This window comes from Cydia amplana, chromosome 4 (genome assembly GCF_948474715.1).
Source record: "Cydia amplana chromosome 4, ilCydAmpl1.1, whole genome shotgun sequence".
NCBI lineage: Eukaryota > Metazoa > Arthropoda > Insecta > Lepidoptera > Tortricidae > Cydia > Cydia amplana.
This window is the reverse complement of record NC_086072.1, coordinates 10,522,768-10,548,303: the sequence shown is the minus strand read 5'-3', so window position 1 is coordinate 10,548,303 and position 25,536 is coordinate 10,522,768. Positions and strand designations below refer to the sequence as shown.

The window sequence follows — 25,536 nt, the reverse complement described above, 5'->3', positions numbered from 1 at the left end:
TAAACTTCGTCGCGCTTCTCGCCTAATTGAATGAATTTTTAACCGTACAAAGATGCAGTCTGCGGCCGAGGGCGCGTCACAAAGCCGCAATTACATGCAAATTACGTGTACTTAGCACCAAGTGCGGCCGCGGCAGCGAACGCCGCGGGCGCCGTAACCAACTGATTATTCATTGTTAGACTTTCCAGAATAATGCCACAATTTGTAATAATTCACTTCAGCTATTCTTTATTATTGTCTTTTGTTTCAGTTACCCCTTTCGACTAAATTGCGTTATTTGTTACAGCGGCATTTCACCGGCGCAAGCTGAACTGAGTTACCTGGATAAAGTGAAATGGCTCGACATGTATGGCGTCGATTTGCACCCCGTTCTGGTAAGATATTTGTCTGCCTGCCAAGCCTATATTATTCATACGAATAGCAAACACCAGTGTTCGTACCAAAGTAAAATCTGGGTTTCAGGTTGAATGAAAATTGTATAGTGCAAAAGGCGGTCTGAATCTGAATCCATAGTAAATTATGCAACAAAATGTATCATATATTTTGTTGAATAATTTATCTCAAGCAAAAACAACAAGCGAGGCAGGAAAAATGCCGTACATTTAACTCTATTTTGTTTGGCAAGCTATAAAACACTATATCTAAAAAAACTGATATTAGATTATAATCATAATCGTTGCAGGCAATATTGAAATAAATACAAAATAGATTTATTTTATGCAACCGTTGTTTAAGAGAGGTCAAAAAAGGCGAGTGACATGAATTGTTAATAAAGACGCCACGAGTATTTTTTGACTCAGTTAAACAACGTTGCATACAATACTTTTCTACGACCAAGCACCTACTTGAATGAATGGAATAAAAAAAACATGTCTATGGTTCACTCATCTATCAGAGCTGACAATTAAAATTAGGTTCGCAACAATGTATTTCATACATGTATATTTTTTAAGTGGTGATTACACGAAGTATCGTAAAAGTGCCAAAAAGATACTGCGTGTATGCACAAATACTTTTTTGGGGAATAGACTAAAGACTTGGCTTGACAACTACAAGATAGGGATTTAAAGGTGTGTGCACGACTCTTTAAATGACAAATAAAAGTACGGGAGTAGAAAAATATCATTAATATTTTAAGGCGTGTACTTACTAATGTATTTCTGTCCAACAGGGTGAGGACAGCGTAGAATATTTCCTCGGGCTAGCGCCCAGCGGGCTGCTACTGCTGAAAGGAAAACACACCGTCGCTAACTATTACTGGCCGCGCGTCTCCAAGTTGTATTACAAGGGGCGCTACTTCATGCTTCGCGTAGCGGACAAAAATGTAACCACTCATCTTTAATTAACGACCACGAATATTTTCCTCCTGCGACAGCCGAAGCGAAAAATCCTGCGAAAAACTTCACTAATTGAGAGACGAATAAATAAACAAAATCCTGAGTCTTGACCCCGTTTCCGGTTGGCAGCTATCTCATGATCGCGCAGTGAATAGTGAAGTGGTGCAAGACGTCCACCTTCTGAGGCTTCCTTGAAAGACATTCGTAGGAAGGCAATTATAGATAAGTCAGAGGACTGAGCGGCGTATTTACTGCGCTGTGGGGCGGCTGATAACCGCGCGCCCGCTCGCGTTCTACGTCTTGTAGCTGGGTATTGGCCTATTTAAGTTATGTTAAGACGGAAATATATTTCTATCACTACACCTTATAAAACAACGTCCCCCGTCGCTTCTGTCTGTTTGTCTGTTCTCAAAAACTACTGAATTTTCATGCGGTTTTCACCTATTAGAGTGATTCTTGAGGAAGGTTTAGGTGTATAATTTGTTAAGTATTTGTGTAACCCGTGCGAACCCGGGGCGGGTCGCTAGTTCTTTATTAGACGTGTAATGTATCTTCGTAGGTACCTAAGTATTTACGGTATAAAAATTACATCTTAATTACATCTTAATTTACGCATGTAGCTGACTTTCACGATACAGGCTTAGCCTAGTGTGGAAGTCGTTGATAAACTGCATACTGTACTTAAACAATTCTTCATGGTTAATAAATAATTTTTACTTTTACTTTTTTTACTTTTCTTCTATAAAATCGTTTTTGCCAAATTTTAACTGGACGATGCTGCAATGATAAACATTTTCTTAAAAAAATTGTGACTTGGATGATTCTTTGTTGATTTTTAGTCACTTAGTCATTTAGTCATTTATTCAATATTGCATTGTCATGTACATAATAAGGTGTTACAATTTAAGAGGCCAGTTCATGACACCCTGTAAGGGCACACAATAGTAGGTACTTATATTTACAGTTATATAGGACTTTATACGATTCTATCAGGTTATATAACATAATCATTTAAAGTTACCAATTATTTAATAAAATAGCATCTACATAGTCACATAAATTAATTCAGGATTATAATGTCAATAAATAAATTGGAATATTAAATAGTTAATGGAATACTTTTACTATTTCTACATAGATTGTTGTGCTGTTTTGGTCCTAACAGGAGTAAAAAATTATAATTAATTTTCATAGGTATGCTTCGTATCTACCTGTCATTACGTTACAGAGGTTACACCGTTTATGAAACACACCATTAATAAAAATCCTCGAAAATTATACCAAGTCTGGGTAATCTGTGCATATAAGTGCATTATTTATATGAATATTTGTCAAGTTTATTTATTTTTTAAGGTCGTTCTTTTTTTTACTTAGTAAAAAATATATAAATATTACAGTTATTTATCGTTCACCAGAATGAGACGTCGACATACGGCTTCGAGTCTCCAACGCGGTCGGCCTGCCGGCACCTGTGGCGATGCTGCTCCGACCACCACGCGTTCTTCCGCCTCCAGCAGACTTCGCCAGCCTCCGCCGACATTTTTGCGTTAGGAACTCGGCTGAGGAACAGGTTAGAAACAATACTAACATTAACTGTCAAGACATCAACATAGGGCTTCGGGTCTCGAACGCCTTCGGTCTGCCGGCACCTCTGGCGCTGCTGCTCCGTTTACCACGCTGTCTGCCTTCTACAGCATAAATATGTTGCCGACTTCTACCATTTTTAACAAGCTTTTATTAGGTCGACCTGTATGTAACTAATTATGTAATGGAATCTAAGGTAACTAATTTAACCATCTTCCAAGGATCGTAGCGTCATGAAAATTGGCAGCTGTATGTAGTTCTGATGACAATACAATAATATGGTACTGTCGAATTGATCTGATGATGAAGACAGGAGGTGGCTATAGGAACTCTGTGATGAAACAACGCAACCTAATTGTGTTAGGGGTTTTTAGAATTGTCTCGATGAGTATTAGTTGTCTATCGTAAGAAAAGTACATTCAGCGATAAAAGCTTGAACCAAAAATTTAATTTTTGCCAAAAACTTATTAGGGTTCCGTACCTCTAAACGAAAAAACGGAACCCTTATAGGATCACTCTGTCTGTCCGACCATTCCCCCTCCCCTTTATCTCGAAAACTACTGGGTCTGAAATTTTGAAAAGATAAACAAAATATTTCTTTACCTATAGATGACAGGAAACCCTAGAAAATTGCAATCAAGCGTGAATCGGACTTAATGTACGGAACCCTTGGAACGCGAGTCCGACTCGCTCTTGGCCAGTTTTTTTATGTTAGAATTAGAAACTTAGTTGAGGAGTAATTTAATAAGTGCAATGATAATTTCTTTAGTCGATTAAGTCCTAAAAATGTTTTCCCATGAGGTCGGAATTTGTTTCTCTGTGAAATACCCAGCTCCTCATAAATAGAGAGTGGTAACCATTAAATATGGCTTAGTAACCGACAATAGTTTAGACAATAGTTGGTTTTAATTTATCTTTAACGTGCTAAAGATAAAGTCAATACGGTAAACCGGGGTGACTTTCAAATGCAGGGGCGACTTCGATATTTCAGTTTTTCAGCCGTAACATATTTTTATTCGGATTTTTTAGTACTAGGTAATCAAGTATGTATAATAATCTAACTTGCTACACGAACAGTTCGGGTAAATAATGAGTAATGCTAATTTAGTGGCCGTTTTAAAACTATCAATGTATCCCCAAAATTTCCTAAAGTCACCCCGTTTTACGGTACCTACTTAAATAAATATGTATAACCTGGCAATTTAACAGACCTATAACTTTAAAAAACCTGCTTCAGTTCAAGAAAAAACTAAGTTCCTAGCTAAAACTGTCTTTTAGATCAGTCTGATAGATGTTAAAAATTCCTTATTGAACTTTCACGTCCCGTAGTTTTTACACTTCGCTCTCGTAGTTTTTACTTGTTGAACTTTTCAACAATCTTTTGAAGTCGTGCGGCACCTCTTGTTTTACATACTCGTATATGTATAGGAAGTAGTGCTGCATACTTAATTAACATTTCGAACGACTGAACCGAATAGCAATAAATTTCGTAGTGAAAAGCAGATCTATAGGTATTGAAACATTTTACTAGATTGCCGCTTACGAACGCTATATACATAAGCTAAGCTAATATTTTTTTGAATAAAAGTGTATTTATTTTCTCTGCGCTTTTTCTAACGCATTGTTTGTTTGGACAGCGGGAGAGGAGCCCGTCCGAGGCCGCCGCCGGCCTTCACGCGCACGCCATCGCGGCGCATCGCGCGGCCTCCACACGCCTCGATGCACGACGGTAAAACCAATTAAAACAAGCCAAAAAATTGATTGGAATTCCATTCATATTTCCTAGGAAATACTCGTAGTGTGTTGCATATACGTTGGGAACTATGTTCTCTTCGTATTTGAAGGATATAATATACAGGTACTTATAACTTTATTGTAGCTATGTATATTATATTATATTAAAGGAAAAATAAATACTTTTTATGATTTTTTTTTCAGTGCACAAACTAGAAGATTTGAGAATAAAAGACTGTCCCCCGGAAATTAAACAACCTACCTCAATACACCGACCGATTTCGTGAGTGTTAATTACCTACCCCCTTGGAGGATACAACTAAACGGAGTAGCCATTAAGAGTGCTATTACCTTTCGGGGATGAGCGAGTTTAGGTATTTTACGCGCTGCGGCAGGCCCCGCGAGCTCAGTACGCCGATCCGTTCCACCGCATTTTCCCTCGGTCGCACTAACAATGATGGATTAAACATTCTTGATCCGATCGTGAAGCATATTGAAATCAACCATAACAACACTAACTGTACTTTAATATCAAAGTCCTAAAAATGTTATTTGGTACGAAAATACTAAATCCAGTGCAAATATACATACTTATGTAGGTCATTATTACTAAAAAGAAATTATACGTAAGTACTTACTTAGGTACTCGCTTATTTTCATTTTTCGCCATTGCATATGGTATAGGTTGTATAGTGAAACTATTTTAGCTATATAATAAAACCTTTAATTTGTATCAACGAGGGTTTAGAAACGAGCTGGTACTAAGCATCTGATGATGAAGCCTGATGATGATGATGAAGGTGGTCACGGATACCAATCAACCATGTAGTAACATGATTAGGCTCGTTTGATTCGTCTCAAGAAGATCTTTGGCACTAGGTGATACTCAGGGTCTGATGATGGAGCTGGAAGGTAGTCACCGGTACCAGTCAACCATGCAACTAAACCACTTCGTGTTTGGGCTCGTTTAATTCATTTCAACAAGATCTTTGACACAAGATATGACTCAGGGTCTGATGATGGAGCTGGAAGGTGGGCACCGGTACCAGTCAACCATGCACCTAAACCACTTCGTGTTTGAGCTCGTTTTATTCGTCTCAACAAGATCTTGGACACTAGGTGATACTCAGGGTCTGATGATGGAGCTGGAAGGTGGTCACCGGTACCAGTAAACCATGCAACTAAACCTTTGGGCTCGTTTTATTCATTTCAACAAGATCTTTGGCACAAGATATGACTCAGGGTCTGCTGATGGAGCTGGAAGGTGGGCACCGGTACCAGTCAACCATGCAACTAAGGGATCATCCATTAATTACGTCACACGAATTTCTAGGTTTTTTTACCCCTCCCGTCCTTGTTACACTTGGTCACATTTTGCAAACCCCACCCCCCTGGTGTGACGTCACATTTTAGGCAATTTTGTTTTCAACGAAATCGACAATATTAACTCGGCATAATTTTTTTAATAAAAAAATATTTTTGATATATATGTCGAAGAGGGAGAGGGGGGCTAATTGTGTGGGGCTATTGATAGCGGGTGGTGGGCATGGTACCTCGATGTATTACTTCACAGCCAAAATAGTAGGTATGCTACCGGTGCATGAAATAAACATTCGGATTCGTTAACCATACTAGTGTCTACTATATTTCAGTACTAAATAATCAAAATAACTAAACGATCTTACGATGGAATCGGATTCAATAAAAATAAAAAGATCACATGAAATCGTTCATATCTTTATTTAAGTCAAACTACACCGGCTCCAACCCTACACCTCTGACCCGAGAAGATTTAACCCGGCAACAAACTCGGCGGGACACATCTTTTCAAAACAACACATAGTTTCTTTATTTTACAAAAGTAAGCTTATAATGGCACATAAGAAATCAAAATAACACTTGGAATAAAACACTTAGCTAAACGGTTAAAGAACGTGAGAATCTATAAGCTTTCAGAATAATCCTTCAGGTATAAGCCTTCAGGAACGTAGCGAATTAGGCACGAGCTTGGCTAACGTCCGATCTCTAGCGCGGTCCGATCAAGAAGAAGGAAGCCAGTTCCAGGGGCGGAGCCAACCGCTCCCGCCTCCAATTCAAGTTGGTAAACCTGCCTGACCAGTCTACCAACATAACGACAAAATTGCCTGCTCGTGCCTACGTTCACTCAAGATACACATCTTGACGTTCCAAAGCCTTCTACCTGTCATTTTAGTTCAACAATACGCCAATAGATGGTGGCGTTATTCACTACGCAACTTTATTATTTCGTTACAAGCAAATAATACGTAGCCAAACATTGCTAATCGACTTTATACAGGCGTTTAAAGCTATGAACTGTAACACTGCAATATGTCGTTCTGGTGTCTCGCTCCGACATATAAATATTAGTAATTTTATAACACAACGAAAGTTACATCCAAAATCTCATTATTGAACTGTACAACGAATAAAAAAATATAAATTAATTTTCGGTTACTGATGAGGCTAAAGTGACATCACAATGTTTGTGACTCCCCCCTCCCCCATGTCACAACATGTCACATTTTCTTGATCCCCTCCCTTCCCCTAAACGTGTGACGTAATTAATGGATGACCCCTAAACCACTTCGTGTTTGAGCTCGTTTGATTCGTCTCAACAAGATCTTGGACACTAGGTGATACTCAGGGTCTGATGATGGAGCTGGAAGGTGGTCACCGATACCAGTAAACCATGCAACTAAACCACTTCGTGTTTGGGCTCGTTTTATTCATTTCAACAAGATCTTTGACACAAGATAGGACTCAAGGTCTGATGATGATGCTGGAAGGTGGTCACCGGTACCAGTCAACCATGCAACTAAACCATTTCGTGTTTGAGCTCGTTTGATTCGTCTCAACAAAATTTTTGATACAAGATAGTACTCAGGGTCTGATAATGGAGCTGGAAGGTGGTCACCGGTACCAGTCAACCATGCAACTAAACCACTTCGTGTTTGGGCTCGTTTGATTCGTCTCAACAAGATCTTTGACACAAGATAGTACTGAGGGTCTGATGCCATGGAGCTGAATGGTGGTCACCGGTACCAGTCAACCATGCAACTAAACCACTTCGTGTCTGGGATGACCACCTTCCAGCTGCATCATCAGACCCTGTGAGTACTATGTTGTGTCAAAGATCTTGTTGAGACAAATCAAACGAGCCCAAACACGTAGTGGCTTAGTTGCATGGTTGACTGGTACAAGTGACCACCTTCCAGCTCCATCATCAGACCCTCACTACTATCTTGTGTCAAAGATCTTGCTGAGACGAATCGAACGAGCCCAAACACGAAGTGGTTTAGTTACATGGTTGACTGGTACCGGTCACCAACTTCAAGCTCCATCATCAGACCCTGAGTTCTATCTTGTGTCAAAGATCTCGTTGAGAGTAATCAAACGAGCCCAAACACGAAGTGGTTTAGTTGCGTGGTTGACTGGTACCGTTGACCACCTTGCAGCTCCATAATCAGACCCTGAGTTCTATCTTGTGTCAAAGATCTCGTTGAGAGGAATCAAACGAGCCCAAACACGTAGTGGTTTAGTTGCGTGGTTGACTGGTACCGTTGACCACCTTCCAGCTCCATCATCAGACCCTGAGTTTTATCTTGTGTCAAAGATCTCGTTGAGAGGAATCAAACGAGCCCAAACACGAAGTGGTTTAGTTGCGTGGTTGACTGGTACCGGTGACCACCTTCCAGCTCCATCATCAGACCCTGAGTCCTATCTTGTGTCAAAGATCTCGTTGAGAGTAATCAAACGAGCCCAAACATGAAGTGGTTTAGTTGCGTGGTTGACTGGTACCGGTGACCACCTTCCAGCTCCATCATCAGACCCTCAGTACTATCTTGTGTCAAAGATCTTGTTGAGACGAATCAAACGAGCCCAAACACGAAGTGGTTTAGTTGCGTGGTTGACTGGTACCGTTGACCACCTTCCAGCTCCATCATCAGACCCTGAGTTCTATCTTGTGTCAAAGATCTCGTTGAAAGGAATCAAACGAGCCCAAACACGAAGTGGTTTAGTTGCGTGGTTGACTGGTACCGTTGACCACCTTCCAGCTCCATCATCAGACCCTGAGTTATATCTTGTGTCAAAGATCTCGTTGAGAGGAATCAAACGAGCCCAAACACGAAGTGGTTTAGTTGCGTGGTTGACTGGTACCGTTGACCACCTTCCAGCTCCATCATCAGACTCCTATACTGTGGATGTGGACCTATATATGTATATTCTGAGATGTCATCAAAAACATTTGAATTCAGCCATTTTTTTCATTTAGTACCTATAAAATATCAGGTCATTACAAATATTTTTAATGCGGTCCGGTTGCATTACTATACTATATAAAACCAAATACACAGTAGTAGGATCAAAGTTTCTCAGTCGCCGTTTACACGCAGCGTCACGCACACAGTATAGCATTTTACACGGCGCCTGCCGCACACAACGATAAAAAACCTCGTCGACGCCGTTGTAAACGTGCGGAGCCGACCGACACACGTCCTACCTCTACAAGCTCTGCCGCGGCACTGAGCTCACGACCGCGCGTCATCGGTAATATTAGAGTCGTTTTCAAAAAATTGCCAAAAAATTATAGTAGAATTTCATAAACACTAATGTATACCAACAGTATAAGCAAACGCTGCAGATTGCTTGAGTATGAAAATTACTTCGATATTAAGTAGAATTTCGTAGGAATTGACACTTGTTTCGGAGAGAAAATTGAGTTTGTTTTTCTTCGATTTTCTCTTTCTAAAAGGTATTTAGGAAAAATGTCAAAAGTAATTCCTAAAGTACAGGGTATTAGTAATACAAAATAGCCAGCTTTACCAGAGTAAACTTCTCAACATTTACAAATACGAGCTGACAATTCAGTACTAGACGTGGTTTTTCGGAAACGACCATCAGAAAAAAAATCATTACTAATTTAATAAGTCCTTTTTCTAATATTTACAAAGTAATTCCTAAAGATAAGAAGACGCTTTTACTGGAACAAGTACTCATTATTTCTAATAATGAGCGTAAAGTACTGAATGTCATCGAGGAATATCATCAATTTTGCATTATTTCGACTTTCCTTGTGGGAGCGCTCTTAACAGGCTTTCCCCTCTGTCGAAAATAGGCGGCCAACGGTCATACACAATGTATGGACTGACGTTTATCTGACATGGCTATTTTTACGTTACGCATACATTTGACGTTCCCCTCCCCCGCAAAAATCGGCAGACTGTTTTGTACAGAAAATTACAGACATGTCGTCTCCGTTTGATTATATCCTCCAAGCCTACCCCAGATATAACTCAATTTGATTGAATTTATTGCTACGCGGCTTGACTGAAATTATCATGACGCGATTGATTAAGTGATTTCGATAGGTCTTTGAAGACTTCCGGATGTCTTGTTAATTTGTAATAATCTTGAAAAGATCATAAACACAGAGTTGTGATAGTATTAGGTTTTCATTCAATGTAACTAAATTAATATTGTTAATATGTACTTAATTATCGTGATAATATTTGTTTTGAAAATTTCCACTTTTTTAAGTGTTGCAAGCAGGAAAAAAAACACTTTGTAATTAAATCTGTTAATTTAGATAGGTACCGGGGATACGGATGTTGACACAATCAGAAAATATTATTTATAAAATTATTAATTACTTATTTTAAATTAAACACTTTATACTAATCGTTCAAACTGTTATCTTTTTCACGAAAACTGATTGTGGACTACTTAATCTATATCTAAGCTGGCTATTGCGAGGAAAGATTTTAATGTTGCCTTCTTCACAGCATGAGCGTCGAAGGGACATTGGAGCCGGCGCCAGCACCAGGCTCGCCTCGGTCGACGCGCTCCGCCCCGGCACGGCGGGGGCTGTACTCGACGTCGCCCAGCGCCACGCGGCCGCCACCAGCGCCCCGGCACCGCTCCGCATCCGTCGACTCGCAGAGCTCCAATGACTCGCGATCCAACCGCAGGTTATTACAGAATTAACCAACCTGGTTGGTTAATATCGATTAACCAACATGTTGAATGGGTGGGGACCCCAGCATTATTTAGCAATTAACTGCCATCATCAGATAGATGCCACCATCAGATAGATGCCACCATCAGATACGACCCATATCTCGATTCTCCATCGGGGATTTGATCACGCAAAAGTTCAAGTAGAGGAGTATCCCCGAGTTTGAAGTCTAATCTACCCCGGTAACGTAAATTCTTGAACTTTCATTCTAATTCTGATCAAGCTAGCACAAAACATAAATTCAAATGTTACTAACGTGAAATAGTTGTATTAGTATATTTTGTTTAATTGATGTGTTTTAACCAGGCATAAGCACCGATCTCGAAGACAGCAGTCGGACGCTGAAAGTGAGATGTCGCGTGGTTCAGGACGCTCGGGGCGGCGGCACCGGCGGCACCGCTCGCGCCACAAGCACGAGTCCGGCTCCGAACACGACTCGCAACCCGATACCAAGTAAGTATTGTCAACGTTAGCACTGATTTTGCTAAGTTAGAGAATAGGTATATGATGTTTCGAAATAGAAACGCGCCGTGGACTTGCAACGAGCGCGTACGCATCCCGCTTCCTCTAATTATGAGAGAAGATCGATAAACTTTATTGAACTTGATTTTAGTAGTTAATAAACTTAAGGCTTTATCTTTCCGTTAACTTACCACTCACGTTCTAAAATATCGCGAAAACGTAAAACATGACATATTTTGCAGAGAATACGAGCTGGTGGAATCTGAGTCCCAGTGGAAGGAGGTGCTGAGACAGACGACCGCCGGCAGCGGCGTTCAAGTAAGTGCCGACCGTAAACATAACCATCAAACTGCAGACGCTGCGCTTGCATTATTCAAATCCTAAAGATTAAGAACGTCTAGAAATGGACATAGAAAGCGAAATTTACATTTTAATTAAATCGTTCAATTTGTAGGTTGCTAGCGTCCGTCGTTCACAAATGGAACCAGAAACAGGAACGCACCGATCGTCTCACAAACACAGAAGACACAGGAAACATCGGTAAACTTTATGCTCGCTCTCACATTATCTTACATATCTGTATATTATACATATATCTTGTACCCACTTTTGTAGTTATGGATAGTGACTTAGCCGAAAACTTTGATCGTAACCATTACACGAAATTGAGAAAGTTTTTTCCTGCCAGTCACTTATTTTAGAGTACAAATAAGAAGGTGGATAGGTAATATATAAACGCAAGACATATTCTGTATTTGATTACTTACCCCTCAGGCTAAGTTGGATTTATTAACCGAAGTCAAATTGAAATCTAGATCCCAGACGGCTCTATTATTTACTCCGTCGAAATCTTACGTTTAACTTTTGAGAAGTTAGCTTATTCATTGTTTAATTTCATGAATTCTGCTTGCAATATTTTATGATTAACCGATAGGTATAGATATATATTATCTGCCGTATACCATATATATTATATACCTTAGCCCGCAGTTTTAAATGCCGTTGTGTCTATATGTCAGGTCTCGGTCTGGATCTCCAAACGATAAGAAATGGCTGCCTAGCGAGCTGAAGCAACACTTAGAATTTTCACTGGTCGATACGGCGGGTATGACGGAGGAACAACTCAAGGAGATCCCCTACACCGTGGTACAGACTAGCCATGCGCGGCAGACCAAACTAAAGACCTCCTCTCGGCATAGACAGTAAGTAACCGTTTATTTGACTACATCAAATGGATATCATCATCTCTATGTCAAAATATGAAAATAATACATTCTATCCTATACTAGTGTAGAAGTAGTCTTCTGGTATTTTTCTCGATCCGCTTCTATCAAATTTGTTCAAGCGGTATTGAATTTAAGTACGCATCACTAAAAATATTTAAATTTTTATCGTTACAAACGTAATGATACTAGGTATAAAGGCTTATTTATTATTTAAAATTTTCGTTTTTATATTTTTTTAAATCATAATCTTCACCAATCAAATCTTTGATACTCCAATTAAAAATATAGGTATATAGGATGACCGTTTATCTTACCTATAGTTAAAGATTATTTCTTACTGGCCACTTTGTATATAAATATACCTAATACCTAGGTATTTATCACAAAACAAAATAATAATAAAAATTAACAACACTAATTGTGTTCACCGAAATGACAAATTCGCCAATATCAAACTTATTTATAGGACGGAACACGGGTCATTAGCGAGGCGAGAGAAGAGTTCCTTAACTCACAGCAAGAGCGCCCATGACAACCATAACCAAGGATCGCTCCGATCAAGCTCGAGCACCCTCAGCACGCACCGAACCGGCATCGAGAAATACGGAAGGTACGAACTCGGGAAACCGCAAAACAGATTTATTCGCTAAGCTTCGGCGTTATATAATATCACAAATGTTTTCAGGCGTGTATACCCGAGCTACGACGAGACCGTCGGCCGGAATGGAGATGATTTCTTAACAAACAACGGATATAAAGGCAACGTGACGCCTGTTTCGAACAACAACAACCCTTACAGCCCAGTGACAAATAGCAATAGCAACAGCTCAAGCGGAGAATTGATATCAGGGAGCGCGCGGGTCTCCCACGAACACACCGACTCGGGCCTGGGGGCCGATCAGGATTACGCCTATTCTTCCGAAAGGTGAACAAGCAATTTATTTAATCGTTTAATCATTTACCTACATAAAAATGTCCTTAACTAGATTACATACATAAAGTACAGGTACTTTGCAAATGCGAATAAATTTGTCGCGCTGAAAGTTGAAAGGCGGTAAATGATGCGATCGACTGATCCGATCACGTGTCATTCAATGCGTTTTAAATACTATACGAAACGAATAGCTTGTTGAACATCTGAAATTCAGTGTTGCGGGGATTTGGCAGATTTACAACGTTTTCATGTCGTTGTTCAGATTATTGTACATTTGTTCGTAGGTGGATGCATCTATAGGTATGTTTTAATAAATAGTGGGTATAGACGAGTATATATATAGGTACCTACTCGTAGATATCTATGTATCTAACAAAGAAAATATTTTTAGAAACAAGATCCCCTACACCCACGTTGCACGTTGTACATAAACATTGTCCGAGTTCCGAGTGATTGTAAATTGGAATTTAAATGTATTAAGGGGCACTAGGTACCTATATACAATCTGGTATATAATGTTTGTATTGTAGGTATGTATAAAAACTCGCATTAGACAAGTAAAAAAATATATTTTTATAAATGTGGCTTTTGAACTGAAACTTTTTAAATCAACTACATAAATATACGATGATTCATAAGTGCTATAACTATTTATAGGAAGCATTCAGCCCTGCTTTCGCGGCGACACTTGATCCTGACCTCAGTCCCTCTTTTGAGGGAAAGGGCCTTCAAGTGCTTCGTTCTTTCAAATATTATGAAAGCGTAATTATTCGCCTTTTATCTAAGTTGATGTTTTTACGAGCTGTATTTTGATCACAGGTCGAGCGACAGCGCGAAGTGCGGCGCACCGGTGTCGGCGGCGCCAGTGAGTAGGCAGTGGCGCGTGGCGGACGGGCCGGGCGGCGCGGCGGTGGCGCGGCGGCCGCCGACGGCGCCGCGCGCGCGCAGCTCGGCGACGGGCTCGCAGCGCTCGCTGCTGTCCGTGGCTAGCGACAGCGCCACCTCGCGCCGCCCGCGCGAGCTCCTCCCTCGCTACTACCCCCATCCTGCGGACACGGGCTTTTCTCTCTTCGTGAGTGGGCGCTTCGCTTTCTAACCGAACTTCCGCGATCCGGCGACCCTTGGCGAGCAGATTTTAAATGAGTTCTGAAGCGTTATTAGTTATTACCAGTTGGTACTATCGCTACCAGAATAACTAGCAGTCGCCGTTTAACTTTAGCGATCAACACAAGGTTTAGCACCGACTGCAGGTGATAAAACCTGTTGAAAATAAAGGGAATAAAAATACATAATTATGTACCTATTTTATTGAGAAAACATTAATTTATAGAGTTTGAAATTCTACCTAATGTATTGCAAATTATTTCTCACAAGTCGTTTTAAATTGTGTTGATAAAATGTTATATAATTGAAGACAGGGATTGAAAGGAAAAAAACATTTCAAATGTATTAGGTACGAGTACAGCAAATAAAAGGCTGTATTTATTAAATTGAAGACTGGCGAGCCTGAAAAACGCCTTCAACATTTCTATTTTAATTGCTTCGGTGGCGATTTAAAAAGAAGCCAGTAAAGTACAATAAATTACAAAGAAGCTTACAAGGGCCGCCGGATTAATCCGCAGCTCCTGTTTCTTGGTCGCTGACGAAGCTAACCGTGTACAGGCTGCTGCCGACATCAAACCATTTACAGTTTATACCATTTTTACTAGGAAACACTCTAAATATCCGTCTTTTCTAGTGTTGGTAGAAATATTTAACTAATTATGTTTGTAGTTAGAGTAACTTAACTACTTACTTTATTTAGCCGTTATTGGACCAAAGTTATAATAATAAGTTATAACAGAAGGATATTAAGAAGCGTTTCATAATTTACATAAGTTTAATATAACGTGTGTACTTACTAGACTATGATATGCGCATTTTATATTAGTAGACCTGAGGTAAATAGTCTAATTCACTGACGCATATAGGTATTATTAGATTTGGTATACATTAAAATATCATATACATACACTATTCTATGCTACGGGGCTTCCAATTTTCAAAACAGCAGTACACTACGAATAATAAACAGCATAATGAAAATTTTACATTGTTTATACTTGTAGTGTGTTGCGTCATTTATTGCCTCTCGCTATCTGGGGATATAGATCACTTTAACTATGTTATACATAGTTACATGTATAATTTTATGCCACAAGTACTGTATAAAGCTATGGTGTGCACCGGTAGTCGTTGACGCTCGTGTGATTATGGGATACGCAGAGACATGCTAGCAACAACAACATATTGGTCGGCGAGCCGGGCGGGTCGCTGGCGCGGCGGCACGTGCCGCGGCCGCAGCCGCGTGCGCCGCGCGACTCCCGCGAGGCGCGCGACCACAACGCCAACCTGGCGCGCACGCACGCGCGCATCCACCGCCACGACAACACCCTCGACATTATCCTTAAGCCTCTCATAGAAAGCACGCAGTAAGTAAGGCTCGCGCCCGACTCGTGTCGCAACACGTAGCGGAATGACCTAGCTGCACGCAACCCCGGGTTGTTCGTATGTCCGCCTCCCTGCCTGCGGAGGCCTCTGTGTTTTTTTGTGCATGCCGGTTGAGGGGTACATAGTGGTTAAGAATGTGGTATCAAAGTAGACTAACCCGATTTGACTAACATATTACTACAATTATTAAATTTCGTGTTTTATCTTATTTTTATGCACTTGTGTTTGTGATTAAAATTTTAAATTGTACGTACTTAACTAAACGTGTGATTCACTGTTTTTTTTTATTACAGTATTTTCTAATTTTATTAATTTACAGTTTAACATCATTCCTACAATTGGACTATTCGCTCTGGTAATATGACTTTCCATGAAAACAGGCTGCAGAGCAACTGAATTCTTCGAGCGAGGCGGCGGGGGGCTCGGGCGCGGACGGGCCGCCGCCGGCCGGCGCCAAAACTTCGGCCACGGCTGAAATGAGCACCGAGCTGTGAACCGGCTTCAATTTATACTTAGTATAGCTGGTCAACCAAATCTTGTCAGTAAAAAAAGGCGCGAAATTCAAATTTTCTATGGGACGATATCCCTTCGCGCCTACATTTTTCAAATTTGCCGCCTTTTTCTACTGTCAAGATCTGGTTGACCAAATATAAAAACATTGTGAATATTCAATTGTGTTATCCAAAATGTATGTTAACGTATGTTTATATTTTATTGTATTGTTTAATATTAAATTCTCATTATGTTAAAATATTTTCTTATTAGGTAAAGCATGAAGCTCACATCAGTATTTATGTTTGTGTTGTGTACAGGATTTTGTTTTAATTAGTAAATAGACAGATTTATTTTATGTTTATATCTTGATTATGGAATAAGTTTAAAACTATTCAATGATACCCATCCTACATTGTGACAATTTATGTAAAATATCAATTATATAAGATCTGTGCCAAAGACTCGTTCTTACTTTTTACTTCTGGTTACTTCACGTTGTATCTTGAAATGCTCAGTTTAAATAAGGCGTAATTTATACGTCTTATTAGGGATATAACTCCATTTACAGTTTTTTTACACACAATTTCTTTACATTCAGACTTGTATTATTTTTAAGTGAAATGATATTTTTTTCGTGAAAACGACGGGTATTATTATATACTAGGTACTTATTATCAGTTTCACTGAACAAGTTATTGAACCATGTACAGTTGTTATGTAGATTAGTATTTTTGGAATAACGAGCAAATGTGTGAAGTGTGAACATGTTCACCAACATAATATAAAGTAACTATCAACCAGTAATCTTTTTCTAGTAATTGATTTAGGTACATGTAAATAATACCAATGGAGCGGTGAAGCATTAGGTTTGAAGTTTGTGAGCCAGTACTTAGTTATTGACTAAAAAACTAATTTAAAGTACCTATCTCTACACAAGAAAATCTCAGTACCTAATTCTGGATCTTATAAAATAATCTGTAAGCGCAAGTCCCAAGTAGGTAGAGTAAGAGGGTCAATTGGTAGGGGAAAGTGGCAAGACTGAAACCCGCTAAACCTGAAAGTTTGTAGCCAATTACAGTTTTATATGTATTTTTTCAAAACTGTTCCGATTGTCCACAATAAACATTACTATTTGGAAGCATTTGTTTACTTATTTCTACAAATAACATAACACCTGCTACTGCCGAATGCTAATCTCGTGACGGTTTAAATTTTTGTCTCAGTTTTCAAATCTATAATAAAATATGTAAATTACACACTTACAATGCTGCATAAAATACCGGATTTTAACGCATTCACTGCCAACGAGTTCGTAGCCGGTCTCAGCGTTTTCCCGATTTGTATAGGAAAGCGACGACGAACAGAGAAGTACAGTACCCGACTCTCAAACTTGACTGCTGGTATTTTGCTTCGTGTCTTTTGAATGACTGAGGCAGAAATTTAATTCATTGCTATCCACATCTGAGAGCTACATATCAGTAAGTACGATATAAATATTGATGAAAACCACACCACCACGCCTTCTCCAAAATTTTGAAATGAAGAAACAATTAAGGTTTGTTGAACATTTGGTCAGGCTCAGTCGTTGTGTAGATCTTCAGCGAGGTTTTTGGCTAATAATATAATCCTCATACATGTACAATATGTACATTGTTGGGTTATATGTATAAGTAGCAGTACGTACCTACCCAACAAAGTAATAATATATAATACAGACATAGGTAAATAAATAACAATAAGACATAGCAATCCGACATTAATTATAACTAAATCGTTATCAGAACTATTATAATAATTCGGTATAACAAAGGGCCCGTGGCTACGGCATTAATTAAACCGCTGTATCCGGGGTATCGTTCCGACCGCCATTACCGTTAATGAGGGCCGTTCGATTCGTCGCCGAGCTGCCTTTCATTTCATTGAGATACGCTCATACACGTCATAAATACGTAACTGTTCATGGGTGCTGATCTGTTGTCGAAGACCGAGCATGGGTAAATACAGAACTCAAAATTTAACGATTTAAGTCGTTTCACCAAAATTTGGTCAAAAACAATCATAGGCTTGGCCCCTATTTCATTTTTAGAAAGAAAGAAAGAAAGAAAGAAAGAAAGAAAATACATTTATTTATGACACACAGAATGACAAAAACTTATTGACACATATACAATGTATATATTATATAAGATAAAGTGCAAATGCCATAAAAGGACAATTGTCACCTGACAATGACAATTCACCGTACATTGCTGGTCCAACAAGTAAAATATTGACGTTAGGTAAGGTACCCTTGTTTACTTATCGATCCAGAAATATACAGAAATTGTTTGCTTGAAGAAAATGATCCTTTGTAGGCTCTACTGGCAACTCAAGAATTGTCTCATGCTGTAAATATGTATACGAGTAGATAAACAAATCGTTTAGATATGTAGCCTACGTTACCCGCGTTGCATTGACACCTTTTTGACCACTGTATTTAATAATTATCATCATCATAATTTAAGAGCGTGGCTCTTGTCGGTGGAGTATGCCTCAGTTTTCGCGGTCCTCGGCTAGGTTCTTGAGGTCCCTGTAAGACACGACATTTGCCTTTGTTTTTAGTTGTTGTGTATAGCTTGCTCGTGGTCTTCCTCTTCTTCTTCTAGCTTCGATCTTGCCTTCTAATCTGGGGGCACGGTAGTGCCCCCGCCAAGACGAGCAAAGCGAAGCGCAAGGGCACTACCTACCTTTTCTCGAAGCGCTTCGTCGTTTTTTTTAACCCTCATAACTTGGGTTTGGATTATACCAGATAAACAAAATTCTCGGAATATGATGTCAATAGTGGACTTATTAAACATAAAAATTTTCAATTGCATAGCTCTTATACTTTAGATTTTATTCATATCTAAAACACCCCGATTTCGTCACTGACTCACTCACTCACTGTTGATCATCAAAACCTCTAGGGTACTTCCTGAAGTCCTAGAACACTGAAATTTCGTATGTAAGATAGTATTAGTACACAAACAACAAAATAATTCAAAAACTTGAAAATTTTTGCCCCTAAGGGGGGGAAAAGGGGGGTGAAATTTTGTATGGGAAATCAATAACCGCTGAACCGATTTAGTTGAAATTTGGTATGTAGATAGTTTTTGTAATGGGGAATGGCATAGAATAGTTTTCAACCCCAAAATCACCCCGTAAGGGTGAAAAGGGGGTGGAAAAGGGCGTTAGGGGAAAAAGAGGGTTGAAGTTTGTATGGGGAATCAGTAAAAAGCAGATTATATAAAAGATGCCCCCAGGTACGTATTTCAGGATTTTTAATATTAGGTATTTAAATCACATGCGCAACCCTTTAAATTAGGGGATGCGATGGAAGTAACTTACAAAAAGAAGTGAAATCCCACCAAAAACATTTTCATGTAAAATGTTGCCAAGACGAAACCATAAGGCTCGCACTGACAAAAAGTTATCAGATCTCTTGTAGAGCCAAGCTTCTAACTCTACAAGCCCTAACTTCACAAACTCTACACCTTAGTCAAAATATATGTGGCTTGGCCGTTTGGTTACTCCAAGAACTATTGTATTATAAAAAATAATGAATAGTGAATACATTTTTCACCTTACGTCCATGTGACAGTAGCGAAACGGCCAAGCCACATATATTTTGACTAAGGTGTAGAGTTTGTGAAGTTAGGGCTTGTAGAGTTAGAAGCTTGGCTCTACAAGAGATCTGATAACTTTTTGTCAGTGCGAGCCTTATGGTTTCGTCTTGGCAACATTTTACATGAAAATGTTTTTGGTGGGATATAGTTTTACAGAAAGTGTCGTGTCTTATCAAGTGACCTATCATTCTGCCTCGTCTATTCTCTATGGTCCTCAGTAGGTTTCTCTTCTCTCCAACAATTCGCAGCACTTCCTCGTTCGTTTTTTCTCCGTCCAACTTATTCTCAATAATTATATACCTAGGATAAACTATCTAAGTAGATATAGAACAGCTACTATTATATCGTATTATGCTAACTAATCTTGACACTGTAACTATAACATAGGTAAATCTATTAGGTACTTACCTCCGGCTAATTGGTGCAATCTCTCTGTTATCCCGAACCCAAACGTTGTCCGATTGCAACCTCTAATTCGATTCAGCCAGTTCGGTTTTGGAATCGGAACCCCTTCGGCCCTGTCTTGCTAACCACATAGATCTGGTACGGGACATTCGATAATAGGTACTTTGCGTCTCTTGTGACCAACCCTTCACTACAGCTGCAATTGTAACGAAATATTTTAAGTATCCTATGGATGCCATTATATTCAGAGAGGCTACCTCAATATATTCAGAGAGGCTACCGCGAAAACCGAATTTCGCTAAATGCGGGCATTTTTCTGTCACTCTAATTACGCCTTCATTGAAGTAAAAGAGAAAGATCTCCGTAATTTGCGAAATTCGATTTTCTCGGTAGCTCCTCAGGTACAAAAGAACAGTTTTAATACCTATTTATCAACGCTTTAAGCAGTAGGTATATTCTTATTTGCAGATTTTACCCGGGTAATTATTCTAAAGCACGAAGTACGGATTTAAACAGATATAATTGTTGTTGCTGATTGAATGCCAAAAGCAATGATTATGTCAATTTTTACGTTTATTCTGCCTAACTAACTGGAAGCCTCGCTCTTGCTCAATTTGTCAGTAAAACCAAAAGACAAAACACGACGCGGGTGGTCGTCAAAGCTCCAATGTCCATTCGTCGAAGGGTGAAAAGTCATTAACCGTATTTAATGAAAGGGCTTCTCGGGGCGTGTATGATTACTAGTTAATTGAAAGGCGGAAAATCAGAGAGCAAGACAAAGTTACTTGTAAATTGAAAATTTAACAGGTAGAAATTATGAGCCAGATAATACCTACAGCTATACTTGTCTATTCATTTTTCACATTGGTAATATTAAATAAAAATCTGACTCTAATACATATAGGTACATAATATAACATTTGGCAGTAAATTGTTAAATTTCATTACAGCGTAAATAATGAACGAAATACGTAAAAACGATTGCGAGAGAAATGAATTGTAGTAATTAACTCCAATTAATCTTTTCAACCAGGATTGGACATTTCGATTCGATCCCTTTAACGCATCTAATACTACTTTACTACATCATATTAATAATCGATACTTTCGTAAGTCACTCGAATCTCACAATCATTTTAACAGCGTGGCGTAGCTACAGAAATAGTACTTGCGTGTGAGTAATTGAAATAAAATGAATAGCGTTTAATTGAATTAGCGATTTCGTCTCGTATTTAATCAGCTACCCATGGAATAAAGGCGTATCTAAGCGAAGGCTTAATCTCGTTCAAACGCCATGCATATTAAAGTAATCGTTGTAATGTATTAAGCAGGGTGAAGCGGAAATAATTTCCAACGAACAATTTAGAGGCTTATTAAAAGGTCCGAGATCGACCTAAAACGTTTTCAATTCGATTGTTTGTTTATGTTCATTTTAGGCTTTATACAAAGCACGCATCGTTGAGTTAGAAGGCCTTTTTGAACTTAGTAAATCAAATGATTTTATATTGATCTGATATTTATTTCACAATACCAACAGTCTCGAGCGAGTTGCACTGTGACGAACTAGTCTCAAAACACTATCGTGCTACGGATATCGTAGCACATCGTAGCACGTGAGATTCCTACATACATCACAAGGAGTGAAAATTATATTGATAATTAAGTATATAATCATTAAAATGATTATATATAGCAACCAGCGATATACTGTCTGATTCTTAATCGTTATTGATGCAGTAAATGCATGCGTTAAGGCTTGAGTCATGTAACGTTATTAAAGTCATATAAGCAATATTTATAATTATATTTATACAATATAGTCATCACAGATTATTGAATAAGATATACGTATAAATCGGCTTAAATCGATTTAAGCTGTTAACTTAATATTAAATGTAAGTTGTTAAGATGCTTCTTTTTTTCATGTTATTACAGATTAACAAAATATTAACGTAAACAATAGCTTGAGTTAAATGCTGATGCTTCTTTATATACTTACACTAGCTTTTACCCGCGGCTTCGCACGCGCAGGAGAGTTTTTTTAATTGGACCCCCATTTCACCCCTTTAGGGGATGAATTTTGAAAAATCCTTTCTTAGTGGACCCCTAGACCTTATAAGGAACCTAGTTGCCAAATTTGGACTTTCTAGTCCCAGCTGTTTGGGCTGTGCGTTGATTTAAGTCAGTCAGTCAGGTCTTTCACGTTTATATATATAGAAGAAGATAGATTGTAGTTATACCTGCCGAAGATCTCAAGCAATAAATTAAAATTTAGGTGCAGACATATCGGCTTAAATCGTTCTAAGAAGTTAACTTAACAGTTACCTAATATGTACTGTACGCTGTTAAAATGCTTCTCGTCTTGTACTAAGTACAAAAAATATATTCAACAGCTTAAGTTAAATGCTGATGCTTTAGGTATATGCTTACCACGATGCTTACAATGGTTTATGGCCCGTATTCAATATGCCTGCACCCTGACTTTCGAAAATTGGCGACGCTAAAAAAACCCAACGGTCTAAGTTAAGGCGCTAGACGCCGTTTTTGGCCGAAAACTCTAACATTCTAGAGTCTATATCTTCTTAACGGTTCAACAAAAAAATATGAAAAAATAGAATTGTTATTTGAACCGAAGGAAATCACGTCCATATTTCATGAAATAATTCTTTTATTCGAACCCACGCAGTGACCGAACAATCCGCTAGACTCAAATATTTTCATCGTAATCACGCTGAGTGGTTGTCGCCATTTATTAAGTTCAGACGGGATTTAATAGTGGGTTTAGAGAATTACGGGTCCAATGTACCTATGTACATCTATATATTATATCAAGAAAACATATGTCTTGTATATATTTCTCAAGATGAAAATTATGTAAATACTTATACCTAACTACTACAATATCATTCATTTTTGCAACAAATGTACCTAAATATAATGTAATGTATTTTATTTTACGTTACGGCTTAGAAGACTGCACTCTACAAGATTCAATGCAATCTAAATTTAATTTACAAAATGTCTACTTGCCGGATTGATACATTTCTACGTTGAAGTACTATTTTAAGATTATGTCATCTTTTTCTTAAAGATAAGGATACTGTACTTAATTTTTTTGTCTGGGTTTTACTTTGCTTAGGCATATTTGCATATATCATATAAAACTATCAAGATTAACCTCGGCTTTTAATTATTTATTTATATGATTGCTACTTAAATTAACTGTGCGATAGTTTGAAAACTCACAGTTCCACATGGAGTGTGCAGAAATTTCTCCACTACCTACCTAATACATATTTTTATTGCACTGTGGAAGCTGGAGTGTAATATCAAGACTCGATCCACATTTCGAACTTATGGTGCACTTTTATTTTAAGAGCTCGCTTGCCACAGTCGTAAACAAACCTCCTTGCTAAATATTATAAGAGTTAAGAGTGGTGTAAACATGTAAAGTTTGCTTTTGAGTTGAGGCGACTCGAGCAGGAAGCGCATTCGAACTCAACTGCGTGGAAAAAATAATTCGAAGTCGCGGTGCCGAGGCCTCTTCCACTCCCCCTGCCTACGCTTGCCACTTCTAACAGCTTTACTCTTACTCAACGAAATAAAAATACTATAATTACTTCTGAGATCTTTTCCCTTTAGGTATAAATATCGCCCACCAAATCTATGGTAAAGCTGAAAAATGTAAAGTCCATAACGAATAGGTAAATTGTTAGGATGAAAACTGGTCAGTATTTGAAAACGACATTTTCCAATATGTTACTGGAATTTAAATATATCCCGCGCTTCAAAAAGCGATGGCCAGGAATGAAATTCAAAATTGCATATTTGGCGCATCACATATGTGTTGTACAGAGGGAGCGAGGACGCCAGTCCTCGGCATTTAGCAGCGTGACAATGACATTCAAAACGTGTGCAAATAGAGCAGCGGCAGCGGCCCCATCCTCACGCCTTGCTGGTCTGTTATCAACGTCGCTTACAAAGCAATCGGGGTTGGAACCAGTGTAAAACAATTTTTGACAATAAACAGTAACGTTCACGTTCTATTCTAAATTGAACTATACGGATATACGCCTATATTTGGATCTCTGCGCAGTCGGGTCACTTCTATCATATCAAATCGCACCTTAGTTTTATTAATATTATTATTGGTTGAATTTCGAGCGCAGGAGAATGTGCTGTGTCGTAACCTAGGGAATCTCACACTAAATACTTATGAACTTCGACTATTGTAAAAAATTATTAATTATTGCTGATGCTGGCAATACAATGGGGAGTAATAATCGACTCAATTAAGAGTCATGAGAACCTAGCCGCCTCGAAGTTCTGCTGACATTTTAAAACGATGTTCTGAAATAACATGAAATTTAACATGAACATTCAAGTTACGTTGCTAGAAATTGTAATAGTTAAGTATAAAGAATTTAGAGCGAGTAGAATTTTTCATACAAAATGTTTAAACAAATTAATCAAGTAACTCTTAAATTGAACATGAAAGTTTTACAGCAAAAAGGACGACGCAACGTGAAAGTATGTATAGTAATAAACTTATCCAATTTGCGATCGTCAACAATAGCCATTGAAAATGTCCAGTGACTCGTAACAATAGGGCCAGAGTCCGGCACAGTGAGAACGTGCAGTCGTCCGGCCATAATATGGTAGGTACTCACTCAAAAATAAAAAATAGCAGAAAACTTTTACATTTTAATTAAAATGTTTTATTCGTTTTCGTTTGTATGGCGTAATTAGTGTAGGTAATAAAGATATATCAAAACTAAGGTTGTGTTGCACATGTTCAACGACAATGGAAAATAAATGGTAATTCTGAATTATTTGTGAAAGAGTAGCTAAATCAAAAATCAATACCGCGGCTGCCTCAAGGAGTGCGAAAATTTTAATCCAATTAGCGAGAGTTGCCCTTATATTTTAACGTCAAAATTAATTTAACAATAAATTAATCTCCTAATAAAATTCAGCTTTGTCAGTGTATATTGTTTTGATGGTAGGTATATTTTTACTTGATTTCATTGTGTTATTACTGAAAAAATTCTTTCTCCTTTCGAAAACATCACGTTACTCCTTATATTTGTGGGAGCATAATAAAATTAACATAAATTGCGACCACTTCAAAGCAATGATTTGTAACAAACCTTCGTCATCTGGCTAGATAGGTAGACAAAGAACGGGA

General features: G+C 38.5%; 2 protein-coding genes and 1 long non-coding RNA gene across 4 annotated transcripts in view; 2 read left to right on the top strand and 1 right to left on the bottom strand.

Annotated features, from left to right (window-relative positions):
- Positions 1 to 16,317, top strand: part of LOC134663252 (band 4.1-like protein 4) — a 74,209-nt gene extending 57,892 nt beyond the window's left edge. The window contains exons 7-21 of one of the 2 annotated variants that reach the window (XM_063519655.1): positions 287 to 374; positions 1,172 to 1,324; positions 2,753 to 2,907; positions 4,559 to 4,650; positions 4,860 to 4,938; positions 10,460 to 10,645; positions 10,999 to 11,145; positions 11,397 to 11,472; positions 11,609 to 11,694; positions 12,174 to 12,356; positions 12,847 to 12,990; positions 13,066 to 13,305; positions 14,134 to 14,386; positions 15,580 to 15,785; positions 16,185 to 16,317. In XM_063519655.1, coding sequence (XP_063375725.1) covers positions 287 to 374; positions 1,172 to 1,324; positions 2,753 to 2,907; positions 4,559 to 4,650; positions 4,860 to 4,938; positions 10,460 to 10,645; positions 10,999 to 11,145; positions 11,397 to 11,472; positions 11,609 to 11,694; positions 12,174 to 12,356; positions 12,847 to 12,990; positions 13,066 to 13,305; positions 14,134 to 14,386; positions 15,580 to 15,785; positions 16,185 to 16,200 — 2,104 coding nt within the window. In that variant the 3' untranslated portion in view covers positions 16,201 to 16,317. The remainder of the gene's footprint in view (positions 1 to 286; positions 375 to 1,171; positions 1,325 to 2,752; positions 2,908 to 4,558; positions 4,651 to 4,859; positions 4,939 to 10,459; positions 10,646 to 10,998; positions 11,146 to 11,396; positions 11,473 to 11,608; positions 11,695 to 12,173; positions 12,357 to 12,846; positions 12,991 to 13,065; positions 13,306 to 14,133; positions 14,387 to 15,579; positions 15,786 to 16,184) is intronic. The other variant, XM_063519656.1, reaches the window with a different exon arrangement.
- The window catches only part of LOC134663259 (potential E3 ubiquitin-protein ligase ariadne-2), a 295,209-nt gene that overhangs the window by 228,473 nt on the left and 41,200 nt on the right, over positions 1 to 25,536 (top strand). The window lies entirely within an intron of this gene.
- On the bottom strand, positions 16,098 to 17,059 carry LOC134663270 (uncharacterized). Its single transcript, XR_010098134.1, has 2 exons — positions 16,449 to 17,059; positions 16,098 to 16,315 (listed from the first exon to the last, which is right to left on the bottom strand). It is a non-coding gene; the product is annotated as an uncharacterized LOC134663270 (long non-coding RNA).